The following is a 16,596-nucleotide window of genomic DNA, read 5'->3' as shown; positions in this document are numbered from 1 at the left end:
TGTATGTATGTATGTATGTTTGTGTGTGTGTGTGTGTGTGTGTGTGTGTATATATCTGTATATGTATGTATATGTGTGTGTGTGTCTATACACACACACACACACACACACACTTTTTTTTTTGGATAATGAGAATTTAACCCAGGGGTACTTTGCCACTGAACTACATTCTCAGTTCCTTTTATTTTTTATTTTGAGATATGGTCTTACTAAGTTACTAAGGCTGGACTAGAATTTGGGATCCTCCTGCCTCAGCCTCCTGAGTTGCTGGGATTAGGGTTATCAGTGTATACCACCATACCTGTCTCAAAGCCAGCATCATCTCTTTTTTTTTGTTATTTTGTTTTGGTACCAGGGTTGCTTAACCACTGAGCCCCATCTCCAGCCCTTTTTAGTTTTTGAGACAGGCACTTTTTAAGTTGCTGAGGCTGGCTTTTAAGTTGGTATCCTCCTGCCTCAGCCTCCTGACTGCTGGGATTACAGATGCACCACTGCCCAGAAAAAACAGCATCATTTCTAAGGGAAAAAATTCAGAATAGTTTGTATCATCTTCATGTAGGAAGTATAGAGTCACATGTTATGCAGGTTGAGTGTCCCTTATTTGAAATGCTTGGGACCTGTGGTGTTTTAGGTTTCTGATTCCCCCCCCCCCCCAAATTTTAGAATATTTACATATGCATAATGAGAGATCTTGGGGATGGGACCCAAGTCTAAACATGAGACTAATTTATGTTTTGTGTACACATAAGCTGAAGGTAATTTTATACAACAATTTTAGTGTACTTTTAGTCTGCCACCTGTTACATGAGGTCAGGTGTGGAACTTTCCACCTGGGCTGTCATATTGACACTTGAAAATTTTTAGACTTTGAAAAGTTTTGGGTTTTCAGATTTAGGGATGCTCAACCTATGCTAAGGTAAGGCGGAAGGGACAACAAATAGGAAACAATTTTGATCTTTTAAAACAAAAAAGTTATTCCAGTTTCTTCAAATTGGGGTTAAATTGGTGAACCCCACAAAAATAAAAGTTGGTGTCAGATGATTTCAGTGAACATTTCCTTCGTGTTAAGCATTCAACTGAGAAAACAAAGCTGAATACCGCACATCCCCACTTTGGAGAGTTAACCAAGGAGCTCCTTTTACTGCCTGCCATTTATTTTCTTAGCTATGCATTTTTCCACGGTTATCAGTCATGCCCCATCTACCCTTCTTGTCATTTACAGACTCCAGTTGACACTCCTATTACATTTGGCACACTTCCTCTTTGGAACTCTCTGCTTGGCTCCTCCAAGTGTGGTCTGGGAGCCGCAGGCCCCACCCCAGACCTGTGTTGTTCAACAGGAACCCCAGGTTACTGTGTCCACAGAGTGTTGAGGTGGAGACTTTTGGTCGCCTTCGCTCGCCTCTGCGCCCGCTCGTGGGTCTGCTGTTTTCACCTCGCTGCGGCCCGCTGAGCTCGCCCCCCGCCCCGCCCCGCCCCGCCCGCAGACATGTCCGAGACCAAGAACAGCCCCGAGTATGCTTCGTTCTTCGCGGTCATGGGCGCTTCGTCCGCCATGATCTTCAGCGCCCTGGGTGCCGCCTATGGCACGGCCAAGAGTGGCACCGGCATCGCAGCCATGTCAGTCATGAGGCCGGAGCTGATCATGAAGTCCATCATCCCAGTGGTCATGGCTGGGATCATTGCCATCTACGGCCTGGTGGTGGCAGTCCTCATCGCCAACTCCCTGAATGATGGTATTAGCCTCTACAGGAGTTTCCTCCAGCTTGGTGCAGGCTTGAGTGTGGGCCTAAGTGGCCTGGCAGCTGGCTTTGCCATTGGCATTGTGGGGGACGCTGGTGTTCGGGGCACTGCCCAGCAGCCCCGGCTGTTTGTGGGCATGATCCTGATCCTTATCTTCGCTGAGGTGCTTGGCCTCTACGGTCTCATCGTGGCCCTCGTACTTTCCACAAAGTAGCCCCTCAAGCTCACCAGCCACAGAACACGATGTAGAGACCACCCCCCTCCTCATTCCAGAATGAACAGCCTGACACACATGCACGGGCAGCCACCCCCTCCTCCGTAGTTGGTCTTGTAAATGCGCAGTGTCCTAGTGCCCATTGTCTGTTTCCCCGCCTGGCCCCTTCCTCCCCGTGCTGTGGACATTGGGCCCACTCATCTCCTATCCAGGCCCCCGACCGGTGAGGATGCCAGCCTCCGGCCCCGCCCTAGAGTGCTCTGTGTATAAGGATGAGTTAGAGTTGTCATTTTTCTCTTCACTGGATGTTTATTTATAAAAGATTTGACCTGTTCATGCATCTGTGGAGCAACCCAACTATATAGTACCCTTTAGGTAGAGTGTGGCCTTGTGGGGTCCCCCTTGCGAGACTCCTTGGATGGAACCGCCCCTTGCGCCTGGTGCCCTGGTCGGGGGCAGAACGCCAGCCACTAGGCCCTGGCGCCCAGCTGTGTCCAATAAAGTTCTCGGATGTGTTAAAAAAAAAAAAAAAAAGGTGGAGACTTTTGTGCTGTGGCTGGACAGGGATGAGACTGCATTTCTAATGAGCCTCCAGATATTGTTGATGCTGGTCTGTGAACTGCTTAGAGGATCACAAGCCTCTGCTCTAGAGAGCCTGTGTCACCTTCATGATAATGCCAAAGCTGTTTGGTTAACTTGTGATGTGGGCGGGCATAGGCCTTCTAAGTTCCTCTGGTCTAAATACTCATGTATGGAGTTGGAGTAAAAAAAAAAAAAAAAAAAAAAAAAAAGCCAGTGTCCTTTATGTGAGCACATTTTCAGAGCTTCACCAACACACTTACTCCTGAGCCAATCTCGGGAGGCAGACATTGATAGTATCTCTAGTACAAATGTGGAGCTGAGGCACAGAGATTGAACCGTTTGTCCTAAGTCACATGAACAGTGAGTGAAAGAACAGGGCCCTGAGCCCAGCAGTATGGCCCTGGTATCCAGGCTTTGAAATGCTTGCTGTGTGTATCCTCAGTTTGGTGGGCAAGTGGAGCCTCATCACAGTTCAGAAACAAGAATGCCTTGTTTCGGACAGTGGAGTGCTTCCTGAGTGCAAGCTGAGTTTAGGTCTGTGGTAAGGATGAGGGGGGCTTCATGACAGAGTGGACAGTGCTATTCATGTTCGAGAGATGGGGTGGTGGAGGAAGAGGACACCCAAGATGCCAGCTACAGCTACGAAGGAAGAGAGGACACAGAATAGCAAACTTTTACTCAGCATTAATAAGGGTTTACATTTATTTCATTTAAACCTTGTAATGATACTTTGGCATAGGTACAAATTTTGCAGAGGAGGAAACAGAGGTTTAGTGAGTTTAGGTAATTTTCCTATGGCTGCAGAGTAGAGTAACATAACTTGAATTTTAAGTCAGTTCTCTTTGTCTTCAAAACATGTATCTGAACCTTTTTGCTTTGCTTCTTCTCTGGGCTCACACACAGAGATGTTAAGATACAGAGGAGAGACAAGACCTTAGTCATGGACATTGGGGTACAGAGGTGCACAGGGATGAGGGTGAGAATGCATGAGCAGCGCCCAAGGCTGGACTGGAGCTTTTAAGGTCTCCCTGGGTGGGGCTGGTCCCTTGGGGTGGGCACAGGGCTGAGTCTCCATGTGGGGATTAGCAGCCCCATGGTGAAGTATGTATCCATCTGATGAGTAATGTTTATTAGGATTGAAGACATGTCCCTTACCTGCCAGGTGTTCTTCCCTGTGTCAGCCTAGGAGAGGCCAGTCTGGCACTGCCATGACTCTTGTTTTACACATTCGCATCATGTGCCAATGCCCCTGCTTCACTGGAAGGAAATTGCAGTTTCTGCTTTCCTAACTGTAGACATTCCTCCTGGCTCTCAATGTGAAAATCTGGACCCATTTCTTTAACCAAGTGATTGGGTAGCCCTGTGTGACCCCACATAAATTTTTTAAATGGATAGTTAAGCTGACAGCACGTGAGGTGCACCTGGGGAAATCTCTGCCTTAGGATGCTAATAACAAAGGGAATTGACTGGGGTAAGCAGATGGACACTGCTCATTTTTTGGCAATCATTGACAGGCACGCAACACCTCCAGGTGGCATTCCCTGAAACTGCTCTGCGTGTTGTAGCCCCCCATGCCCTGCACTTCGGTGGAATGCTGATGGTCATTTTCGCTCTCTAGGTAAGGTGGTTCCTGGGCTTTTTGTTCTTGATATCAGAGGTACACATTAATTATAGAAGATTATTTTTTAATTAAAAAAGCATCAAAACAGTATTACAAGAAGCTTAGAAATAGGGAAAAACTTACATTCACTATCTAAAAACAATCGTTATCCATTTTAAAAATTTCTTCCAATGATTTTTCATAGTTGTATCAATTGTTTTGTATATTTTCCCTATCGCTGCATAATCTCCATAGTTACCATCTTAATGATTGCATAATATTCTGTTGTGATGCTACACCATTAATTATTTAACTCATTATTGACTAGTATGTTGCTTCCAACATTTTTAAATTGTTAATACTATTGTGAGTTATATCTTTATATATGTAGTATTTCCATCTTTTGAGTTCTAAAATGTTTCCTGTGTTAGAGTCCCAGGTGTGGCATTAATGGGTCAAGGGTATGAACATTTTTATGGCTTCTAAAATGTATTGCCAGATTCTTTCCAGAAGAGTGGAGCCAATTTACAAGAGCATCACAAAGGCATTTGTTTCCCAGATGGCCAGCCAGGGTTAGGGCTGAAGCCGCTCACAGCAGAAGAGGAGGAATTGTGTGTGTGTTTAGAACTAAACCTCTGTGGCGCCATGCATTGGGCTTACTAATGACAGTATACTAGGTGTCAAATGTCAATATCATAGTTACCCAATTCTGTTTAGTAGAGTGGTGTGCTAGACATGGGGTAAAACAAGTTCTATGTTTCCTGTTTCCCTGGGATTTGTACTTTTGAAAGTCAACAACTATGAAATGACATAGACATTGTGACTAGGTTCTTAGTGCCTCCTTACTTTGTGATTTAGAAGTAGAGGCGGAAGTCAGCGGAGTTTGGTAGGACCGGCAGGGGAGGGCATTGGAAGTGCCTCACCACTATTCAGGAGAGTACCTCACCTAACCTTACATGGTAAGGATAGTGTTTTGATTGCTGAATGGAATGCTTATGTCTACAAGGATTTTGAGGTCATACCTATGTTCAATGGAAAAGGTAGTATGATTAATTAGCAGTTTGTTTTGACTTTTGTCACTGCAGTTTTTTCCTATTTGTTATTCTTCCAATTGGATTATAAACATTAAGTGCCTTAAAGTAGGGTTTATACCTTCTAAAATTACTAATTTTTTATGCATTAGTTATAAAATGTCTAGTGCATTATTTTGTTTATGTTGTACACCTGTGGTCATTTTATGTCTCGCCATGAATGAATGGGGAAATTATCATTTCATCCTCATGGTCCTGAACATTCTGCCAAAGCTCTATAGTTAGTAACAGGATCCTGCAGCCCTTGTGCTCACATGCAAAACCTCAAGCAGACTTCATGGGGTAAAGGAAAAAGAAATTTCAGCAGGGGAATTTAGAGAAGGTCTTGTGAGCATGTTACTCATGTAAGCAACCTCCCAAGCCATTTGACAAGACTGCCTTGTTTTGAAGATGAGGAAGTTGAGTCCATAAAGATGAAGCATCTTCCTTAAGGTCACATAGATGGCAGGTGACTCAGAAGGATGTCTTGATCTCTAGTTTCGCATCCTTTTCACTATGCATTTTTGGGAGAACTTGTGATGGTAGTTGAGCTTACACCACACCTACCATGCCCTCTACAGATGTATATTTTTTGAATTTACTTTGCTGTGTGACCACAGCAAATGAGTTCAGAGATTGTGGTTTTAGTGTCCTAATCAGATAGGGCCCAGAGTGGTACAGGCCTGGAGGTTTGTATTGAGTGCCAAGAGACTGTGTGGAATCAAAATGTAATTCCATACAAAATTACAGCTTTGGATTATTTCTGGGTTTGAATGCCAACTTATTCTTTTGTTTTTAAAGGGAGAATGTTGCAGTGTTAGATATGGTACATGATTTGAGTGTGTATTTGCCACAATTGTGATCCTAATAAAACTCTCATTATAATCCATATGCCCAGAGTGGAGATTTAAGGTTGTCAAGGGAACACTAACTTTGAGCTTCTTGATTTCTCTTGTGTGACTGAAATCTAAACTTCAATATTGCCATCTACTATGTGGTGGTTTTTCTTCCTTTCAATCCCTTACCCCCATTATGATGTGCACGTTTGGTTTTGTAGTTGAAATTCTAAAGCTAAACACATTAATGATGAGGGAAGTTTTCATGGTGAATGTCAAGTGAAACAATTGAGGAGACAAAGCAACAAAGAGAATTAACAGTCTACTGGTTCTTTTAACAGCCCATGTGATGTCTGCCCTGGGATTTGAATGATTTGTAGATGACTGGAACCTGCTCATTTCATTGTGGTTTGAGGCCCCTTGAAATTGATGTTAACCTCGTAAGCTGTCAGTAGTTAGAGCTACTGGGTAATCAGGTTTGGAATTTATGGATATTTACATTTCAGGGGGCTTTTACTATGTTTCTGCAACTTAAGGTTAGAGTCCTTTGTCCTTGGTTTGACTGACTACCTTTTTTTTTTTTTTTTAATACATGGTGCTAGAGTGTGTAAGCCTGTGAAACACACCCAGGGTGACCTGTTATGTAAGCACTGTCTTTATGGGAAAGCACATAGATGATCTAGTTCATCCTACTTGTAGTATAGCAAACGTGATGATTTTTCTATGCTTGCCTAAAAATCTAATTCTGCACTATCTTGTGTAGTAACAGGTAATGTGGTCATTCAGTAAAAAGGTAAGCAGCTTTACTGCCATGTTGTTGATATGTACTCTGCTTTAGCATGCTGGGTACACACCTTTTGACTTTGCTTGGTCTTGAAGGAAATATCATTTTCTTTCATGTTAAGAGAAAGATAAACTTGGTTTAAAACATTTAGAAAATGTGGAAAAATTGAAAGAAAACTTACCTAAGTTCTATTTGAACATAAACCACTTATAACATATTTTCTTTCATTTTTTGCCTATGTATAATTTAAACATTTACATTTTTAAAACACATATATGTTTGTCTTTGTTTTATATATAATGTTCTTTATAGAAGCTTCAATGTTTATTGAGGGACATTTATTAAAATATTTACTTAGTTAGGCATGGAGGCACATGCCTGTTATCCCAGTGATTTGGGAGGCTGAGACAGGAGGATTGCAAATTCAAATCGAGCCTCAGCAACTTAGCAAGGCCCTAAGCAACTTAATGAAGCCCTGTCTCACAATAAAAAATAAAAAGGGGCTAGGGATGGATGTATAGCTCAATGGTAAAGCAATCCCCAGTAAACACCCCTACCCCCTGGCCCCAGCTCAAAAGAAAAATATGTATATATATATTTACTTGGTTCTTTTACCATGTGGACCAGTGGCTTAGTTCTTTCACCTCAGTGGGCTATCAGTGGGCTGTGGTGCCTTCTGTCATTCAACTAGACTGATGGGAGCAGTCAGTCTCCTCAGTCCACAGTGGCCATTTGAGAGGCACTGATCTGAATATATATCTTTCTGATGGTAAATGATCCTCTAGTGAGCCTGTTCTGCATAAAGCTCTGTGTTTTTAAGATTAGTTCTTTTGGGCATTTTCTTTCTTTCTTTTTTCTTCATACACACACACACACACACACACACATATACACACACACACACACACACATATATATACATATATATATTTAGTTGTAGATGGACACAATACCTTCATTTTATTTTATTTTTCATGTGGTGCGGGGGACCGAACCCAGTGCCCCACCCATGCGAAGCAAATGCTCTACCACTGGCCACAACCCTTTTTTTGGTATTTTCAATATAGTTGCCAGCAAATAAAAGGATAAACATTTTGATACTTTACTTATTGGTGTAAGCATGTGTACAGACACATACACACAGACTTGTACAAGTTGATACAAGTAACATGCATGAACATAACCATATACAACATGTAATGTTGGGTAGTACTGCTGTTTAACTTTGTTATCTTGAGAATAAACAGTGGCATTAAGTTTTAAAATTTCTTAGTAGTGAGCTTGTACATTTCAGCACATATTTATCAACTACCTAATTTCCTGACTTATGACTTATCTCATCTTGGCCTTAGAATTGATGTAGGTGTGAAGGTGTGGCACCTGTCAGAATCTCTGTGGGGAGTGTGTGGGTAGGATGCAAACTACCCTGCAGGCTTGATCCTGACTTGAGGTGACAGGTACCTGCACTACCCCCATTCCCATTGAAAGGGAATTCTGAATTTTGTGTTGTGCCTCTATTTTATCTATTCAAGAAAAGGAGTTTTAAAATAGTTTTCTTGTGACAGTCAAGATAATAGAAAACATATGGATAAACTTGACATAAAAAACGTGAAAGTTAGTCTCGTGTGGTGGCTCAGGCTTGTAATCTTAGGCCTGTAATTGGAGGCTGAAGCAGGAAGATCACAACTCTGAGACCAGGCTTGGCAAACTAGAAAGGCCTTGTCTTAAAAAAAAAAAAGTGTGGGGATGTAGCTTCATGGGGGAGTGTAGTGGCAATTTTCTAAGTGCCCACGAGGGTTTGGGCAAAGAAGCTCAACACCAAAACAGTGAGGTCCACAGACGAGTTTGCTTTTTATTTTTAAACCACTGTTATATCTTGAAGAAATGTTAAGGCTCAATAAACATGTTGAATGAATGAATGAAAATAATGTCCTTGGTAGAGCAAGTTGAGCAACCACTCTTTTGTGGAATCTGACAGTATCCAAATGCATATGGCCTCTTCTCCTGCAATACAATCATTAAAAAGTTCCCCTTTGTCTGTACTTACAAGGTTGTTAAGGTATGTGAACAGTGATGCTCATTTCATCACTGTTTGTCATAGTAGAATTCTGGTAACAGCCAAAGCACGTCATCAAGACATTAGGCAAATAAGTCATGGCATGTTCAAATGCCTCACTACGTTGCTGCGGCTAGCCTCCAACTTGTGATCCTTCAGCTTCAACCTCTACATAGCTGGGATTATAATTATAGGCTTGTGCTACCACACCCAGCCAGAGAATGGATTTTTAAAAAAAATATTTTGTTTAAGTTGTTGATGGACCTTTATTGTATTTTATTTATATGTGATACTGAAAATTAAACCCAGTGCCTCACACATGCTAGGCAAGCCCTCTACCACTGAGCTACAACCCCAGCCACTCAGAGAATGGATTTTAAGGCAAGTTGTTATTAAGTGAAAACCCAAGTGTGGTTCATAACCCTGTGTGTGTCAAGAATCAAACCGGAAGGGCTGTGGCTATGGCTCCATGGCAGAGCTTGTGCCTAGCACGTGTGAGGCACACTAGGTTTGATCCTTAGCACCACACTAAAAAAAAAAAAAAAAAAAGTCATGCTGTACATCTACATCTACAAAAAAGTTAAAACATCTCCAGCTTGATTTTTTTTTTTAATTGATAGATTTAATAGATATTGCCAGGGATTCCCTTTACCCTGTCCAAAAGGATCACTTGATGGGTGAGGTTGTGGCTCCGTTGTAGAGTGCTTTTGAGGCACTGAGTTCAATCCTTAGCACCACATAGGAAATAAATAGAGGTTAAAAAAAAAATTAATGGAAACAGTTTTATTTTGTCTTAACCCTACTGGGCTTATCTGAGTGTAAGATTACAGGACTTGTTCTTTTCTTTTTTTCCCCCCTTTGTGTTAAAACATGTACACACCTAAAGAAGCCTAATAATTATTACTTGGCAAGAAATTACTACAAAACTTTCTATCAATTGTGATATTAACCCTTTTTTGGGGGGGGAGTAGTTTACCAGGGATTGAACTGAAGTGCCAATTGAGTTTAGGGGGGCACTCAACCACTTAGCCATATCCCTAGCCCTATTTTTTATTTTATTAGAGACAGGGTCTCACTGAGTTGCTTAGCATCTTGATAATTTGCTGATCCCCGCCACCACCCCCCCTGCCCCAGCCGCTAGGATTACAGGCATGCACCACTGTGCCCGGCCTTTATATTTACAAACTCAGTTTTTGACCTTGGTGTTTTGAGTTGAGAAGGCTTTGAGGGGTAGGGATGTAGCTCAGGGCTAGAGTGCTTGCCAGCATGCTAGAGGCCCTGGGCTCAGTCTCCAGTACTGCAAAACACAACAATAACAAACCGAAAAAGGCTTTGCCCTTCTCTTTAACCATGGGCATAAGGGGTAGGTAAGAACATTATAGTTTGTAAGTGATGGGAACAAGGAACTCATGTCTGGATCTAGCTGTCAAAAAATGAGAGGCAAAACCCATCCACAGATTGCTTTGTTCTATAACTATAATGTATTTCTGATTCAGATTGGTATATCCATTGTATTCCCATGTGATTTTACCCATTATGGATTTATTTTGGGGCTATAAGTTACTTTTTATAGCTTTCCATGCATCATAGAATCTTTTAAATGTTCATGGGTTTTATATAATACAAACATTCATCCACAAACTAAATTTATGTACATAAAGCTCCTTGACTTCTAATGAACTTTTTAGATGTGTACAATGTCTGAAACTTGTAGATAATTTTGAACAAGCATGTAACTTGGGACCATCTTCTGGAAGCAATTCAGATTATGAATGAGGCTACCATCTTTCTGAATTCTCCTTTAATTCAAAAGGATGGCGATCTCATTCAGAGCATTCATTTATCCCCAGAAATTAAAATATAAGAATCTCAGTAAGAATTCCTTCTGGGCTTTGCTTACTATTAATCTCTAATAAGTCTCCTAACTTACGTTTGTGTAGCATTTTTTGTGTGTGTGTTTAAGAAGGCTTTTTCCATATACTCTCATTAAGTTTTATGACAACCCTGAGAAGTAGACTGGGAATTGTCTTTATTGTCTGAGGGTTTGATATTTGAAGACAATATTGCCAACCTAGAAAAGACGTTAACAGTGGTGTAGAATATTAGAGTAAGATAGCAGGAAAAACAAGGGAATATCAAAGCTTCAAAGATTAACTTGGCTCTGTAGCCACTGGGAGTTTGCTCATTCAGTGAGGTTTTGAAAAATAGGATTATTCTCAGGATGTGCTAGAAAATCTAGGGCACTCCATTCTTGCCCTCTGTTCTGTGCTGTTTTTCCCTAAAGAATGACTTCTCAGATTTTGAAGACCATGGTTCTAAATATAAATTTCAAACGCTCAATTGCAAGTTTAGCTTGGGCTCAATGACAAACTTAAGTGCCTACTATGTGCCAGAAATACTGAAGTAAGTTCTGGACATATGGTGTTGAAACAAAGACACAGTTCCTTTTCTGAGGAGCTTCCATCTGGGATTAAATCTTGGATTTGTGAGCATCAAGGTGGACATATCCCTGCTCTCAGGCAGCTTTGCTTCCTGGAGTACCATCAAGCCAGTAGGTAGTCCTATCAACTTGTGTTCAGTGCTTTAACAGGTAAAATTCAAGTTGCCAAGAAAGCAGACTGCTGCGGCCCCTAACAGATTTGAGGATTCTGGGATGGGTGAGTGTGTGTGAGTGTGTTTGAAAGGTGGTAGGAGTGCAAAGCCAGGTGATGAAAAAAGTACAAAGAACCATTCTTCTTGAAATAAACTTCAGTGTTCATCCAGATAATGGTTTAGTTAAGCGTCATCTGGGTGTGAGGTTAGAAATTCACCTGCCCCTCATCATCTGGCTGGGATATGCCACAGTTCTTCACAAAGGTCTGCTTGTCCACTGCGAGCCACACACATCCAGAAAGGCTGTTCTCAGCTAGATCTGGTTTTCTGGACACTTGCTAAATTACCACTGTTTTTTTACTCCCCTCTTTAACTCATCCATGAACGCTTCCTGGATAAAGGCTGGTTGGTTCAGGGCAACACTTTATCATTTCACCTGATTCCCAGCTGGATTCACAAGTTGCCTATCGCAGCATTTATGACGCAGATCTGCGTGTATTGCCATTTAGTATGTGTTTTCCTTGTTGGTAACTTGATTTAATTTCCTCCAGCTGGCAGTCTCTGCTGGGGAACTTTTTTTTAGAACTCTACTGTAGGTGGAGTTGAATTGTTGTGGGAGGTAGATGTGCACTTGCCTCGATGGTGGAGAAGCATTCCAGAGAGAGGGGACAGCCTCGGCAAAGTGTGGCATTCAAGAAAGCATGTGTACTTATTGAAAACAGGAACAGTCATTCTGGTGAGTTAGATAATATGGTGAAGGAGTGTAATTGGTGAGTCCAGAGAGATAAATAGTAGTTGGTTCAGTGATTCCCAGACTTTGCTGCATATTAGGATCAGCTGGAATAAAAAAAGTAAAGAATTGAAAATACTAATGCTTGTGTCCCACCCCAAGACATTTTGACTTAATTGGAGTGGGGTATGATCCGGGGCATAGGGAATTGTATGCTCCCCAGGCTTCATTGTGTAGAAAAGCTTGGAAACCTCTGAGCCTGTTGTAAAGGACCTTATAAATTATACAAACACATTTGGATTTTATCTATAGAGAGATTTATTGCATTGAGGAACCACTGAATGGTTTTAGCTAGCCTTGTCATAAAGTAGAAAGATCATTCTGATTGTGTTGGTGAAAGTGCATTGGGGAGGCTAAGGTTGTAACCAGTCAAGGGTGCCTGGAGATAAAGGTGGCTAATGAAGAGAGTGGCAAGAGAGGTGGAAAGAGGTAGCTGCACTCCTGAGGTGTTGAAGAGAAGGATTCAATAAGGATGAGTGGATGGGCACCAAGGAGAGGAGGACTGAGTTGAGCCTGGAGGCTGGGTGCAGGCAGGATCCCTTCCTTGTTTTGTTTTGGTAGGGGTGGCCCACCAGGCCTGCTGAACCCTGAGGACCACCTGAGCTAGTTTCTTCTTGCAATATAGCTGAAGAAATCCATCAACTCTTTGCTAAGCACTTACTTTACCTTCTATGATAAACTGTGTAAGGTCTAGTTTTCTCCTTAGGGCAGAGCTAATATCTTGTTCCTTCTCAGTTTGATTGGGTATTTTTTCCTCGAATGCTCAGTCATCTTGTGTGTCTCATTTGCACGACTAATCTATGACCCTATTTTAGGGAGATTCTCCTCATACTTGTGATCCTGGAAGGTGTGGTGAACAGGGGGTTACCACTGGCTCAGTGGCACCTAGAGAGCTTCAGTTCCCTTTTCCAAAATAATGAGAAATTATTGAGGAGATATAGATTTTATTATTCTTGCATATAATTAATGTGAAATTTCATATCATTTTTATTTGAAAATTTTTTGGAGAAATAGGGAATTTTACATAGCAATCTGGAGTCCGTTGAGAAGGAAATACAACCTATATGACAAAAGTTCAGTTGTGTCTGTTTCTTAAAAGTCCAATATATAAAAACCTAAAGCAGGACCATCCTGGATGGACATGATTTTGCTAATGGAGTCTTGGCTTTGTGCAAAGATGTCCTGAAGGAATAATTTTGTAGAGTAAGGTTTCATTAAATGACTGTGTTCTTTAAATGACTTAGATTTCAGGAATAATCTTTTTGAACAAGTAACAATCTTTCAGGATTGTATAATCTTCTGTGTATTGGTATGAGAATCCTTGACAAGTATTAGTCAGGATGAAAAACTTTATGTCCCCATAAATGCTGGATTGTGTCAGACCGAGAATCTTCCTTCCCGTGTGTATTGTGTGCAATTTCTTCATTACTGTGACTTTGGTGTAAAGTTTTTTTCAGGTTTTTCCTTTGCCTGCAGCACCTGTAGAAACCCTGTAGTGCAATCAAAACTGTGTGGGATATTTTGTTTGTTGCTATGCTTCTTTTTTTTTTTTAAAGATATACATTTTAATTCACTTTTAGAGTGTGATTGTTGCTATGATTTTAAAGACATAATTAATGAAATTCAGTATAGATTTACTGAGGTGAAAGAGTAAGTTTTGAAGATAAAAATCGTAGGGATAAGTGGGGAATTCATTTGATGATGAGAGAAAGGAGCAAAGAGAAATGATCAAAACACAATCTGAAAAAAAAATTCCACCATTGGTCTTTATATTAAATATTTGAAATGAAATAGTATTATTCCCCACCTTTCAAAAAAGAATAATGGGATAGATATCAAAAATAAGACATGTATTTTCGAAAGTACCAAGAATCTTTTTTTGGTATCACAATATTTTGAGAAGAATTTTTCACTTTGTATTATTTCTAAAGGGTCACTTGATGGTTTTTTTTTTTTTTTCTTCTTTTTGTGAGAAGAGAGGAACAGAGGGCAGTGCAGTACCTAACACATTTGCTATGGGCTGATTATAAATACATGTGCAGAGGCAAATGACCATGAGAGACTACCATCTAGGAAACCATTTTATTTAAATGAAGTAATTTTCCTCCTGCTACCTTATAGGGCATCAGCAAATGAGTCCTGCGAGAGAGAGAGAGAGAGAGAGAGAGAGAGAGAGAGAGATAGGTTTGAAGACATAGACATATACTGCTGGTATTCACTCTGTCATCTCGCAAGGGCTTCATTATGAAGAGGGATGCCGATGGCTATCCAGACGCTTAACTGGCAGCCTTAGCTGACTAATAGAGCCATATTCATGTTGGCTGACATCTGGTTTTAGAAGTTATTTATAAAGGAAGGATCGTTGTAATCAAAACGGCTGGAGAGATTTTAAATGTCAGATGCACTGGGAAAGATTCACCCTGGGTGACTGGTCCTGAAGATTAGCAACTTCCCTAAACATTTTGTATGTTGAACATAAATAGTACTTTCAAATAGCATGTTATAAGCAAATCACTTGAGGCAAACCTGCATTTTTTTTTTAAAAAAATTTATTTATTTAGTTCTCGGCGGACACAACATCTTTGTTGGTATGTGGTGCTGAGGATCGAACCCGGGCCGCACGCATGCCAGGCGAGCGCGCTACCGCTTGAGCCACATCCCCAGCCCCAAACCTGCATTTTTGAACATTATGAGCATTGTAAATATAGAGGACTATAAAATTACCAAAATGAATTAATCAAAAAATTTAAGCAGGGCTGGGGATGTGGCTCAAGCGGTAGCGCGCTCGCCTGGCATGCGTGCGGCCCGGGTTTGATCCTCAGCACCACATACCAACAAAGATGTTGTGTCTGCCGAAAACTAAAAAATAAATATTAAAAATTCTCTCTCTCTCTCTCTCTCTCTCTCTCTCTCTCTTCTCTCTCTCCTCTCTCACTCTCTCTTTAAAAAAAAAAATTTAAGCAGATAATATGTAAACAGCTTGGAAGTTCATATCCCTGTCTTCACAATAGGAAAAAAAAAAAAAAAAGCTCAAAAAGCAAAAAAAAAAAAAAAAAAAAAACGGTGAGCAAATTGAAAATCAGTGACTCTTCTTAACCCATCAGAGAGCCAAGGTCACTGAATAATACCTCTACCCTGAGTAATGGAGAAAGAGGGGATACCTAGAATCATAGTTTACAGAACACACCCCAAAGCCCCTGCTCTCACCACAGCACTGGTCAGAACAGTTTAACTGTAATTGATGACTTGCTAGGTTCAGTGTGCACTAGCTTTGAGTTTCACATTCTCAGGGCCGAGTCCTAATGGAGTCTTTACTTTGATGTTACTTCTAGAAGCCCCACCTGGGTCTTGGTGGTGGTGGTGGGGGTTTCTCACAGTGGGAGGGAAAAGTAACCACTGTGAAATAAAAGCCCCACAGCATTCTGTTCTCCTTAACAAAAGCCTGCTGTTGAAACTGTTTTACCAAAGTCTGACAGACTTGAGTTTTACCTGAGTCTAACTGACCTGGGAGATGGGAAATATCCAACTCCAGCCTCCTCTAGCTTTCCTGTCTTGCCTAAATGGGAAAAGAAAGCAGAGAACCATTTGTGAAGGTCATATCCCATGGGTACAGGCTTACAAAAAGACTGAGACATACTAATAGACTTATAAGAGCACCTCCTGCCCCCACACCCTGGCTTCCTATCAGTCAGGCTCCTGTATAGTAACAAGGGACTGTCAGGGGAACTCAAAAGCATCAGGAGGCAAAAACAAGGACACCAGAGGGAATGTTAACCTCTGACACCTGCAGCCAATAACACCCCAAATCCTAACTAGATAGGCTTTTATCTATTTACCTCAGTTCCTTTTACATAATACAGCATGTACTGCTTTCAGCAAAAGTTTATAAGGCAAGTTTAAGTGCATAGTCTGAAGAGAAAGATCAAGCACTGAGCCCGAACACAGATAGGGCAGAGATTTTTTTTTTTAATTATCAGATAAGGAATTTAAAATAACTAGGATAATATGCTAAAGACTGCTTGTGTGGCATATGGATTTGATCACTGCCTACCCTCCCAAAGTAATGGATAATTGTATAGCATACTAGCAAATGTAAGAGATGGAGACTCTAGAAAGAATCAGAAGCTAACAATTGCCAACAAAAACACTGAAATAATGCCATTGGTTTTATCAGTAGACTGGACACGGCCAAGGAAAGAATCAATGAGTTTGAAGATACATTGTTAGTAATCTCCCAAACTGGATAAGTACAAGGAAAAGTGACTGAAAAAAGCAAGCAGTATTCAAGAACTATGAGGCACTTACAAAAGGTATGATAAACGCCTAATG

General features: G+C 41.0%; 2 protein-coding genes across 15 annotated transcripts in view; both read left to right on the top strand.

Moving 5' to 3' along the window:
* Positions 1–16,596, top strand: part of FARS2 (phenylalanyl-tRNA synthetase 2, mitochondrial) — a 531,440-nt gene that overhangs the window by 46,694 nt on the left and 468,150 nt on the right. The window contains exon 3 of one of the 14 annotated variants that reach the window (XM_081295215.1): positions 4,054–4,157. The exons of the other annotated variants lie outside the window; for them this stretch is intronic. The gene's annotated coding sequence lies outside the window, so the exon portion shown is untranslated. The remainder of the gene's footprint in view (positions 1–4,053; positions 4,158–16,596) is intronic. 14 annotated transcript variants of the gene reach the window in all.
* Positions 1,394–2,474, top strand: LOC308649785 (V-type proton ATPase 16 kDa proteolipid subunit c-like). The gene has a single exon (XM_081295625.1). It carries the CDS (start codon positions 1,490–1,492, stop codon positions 1,955–1,957), a length of 468 nt encoding a protein of 155 aa, XP_081151751.1. The 5' UTR covers positions 1,394–1,489; the 3' UTR covers positions 1,958–2,474.

The sequence above is a fragment of the Spermophilus citellus genome (genome assembly GCF_964194105.1).
Source record: "Spermophilus citellus genome assembly, chromosome: 5".
NCBI classification, from domain to species: domain Eukaryota; kingdom Metazoa; phylum Chordata; class Mammalia; order Rodentia; family Sciuridae; genus Spermophilus; species Spermophilus citellus.
Note: the sequence above shows the minus strand (reverse complement) of the source record. Positions and strands in the feature narration are given on the sequence as shown.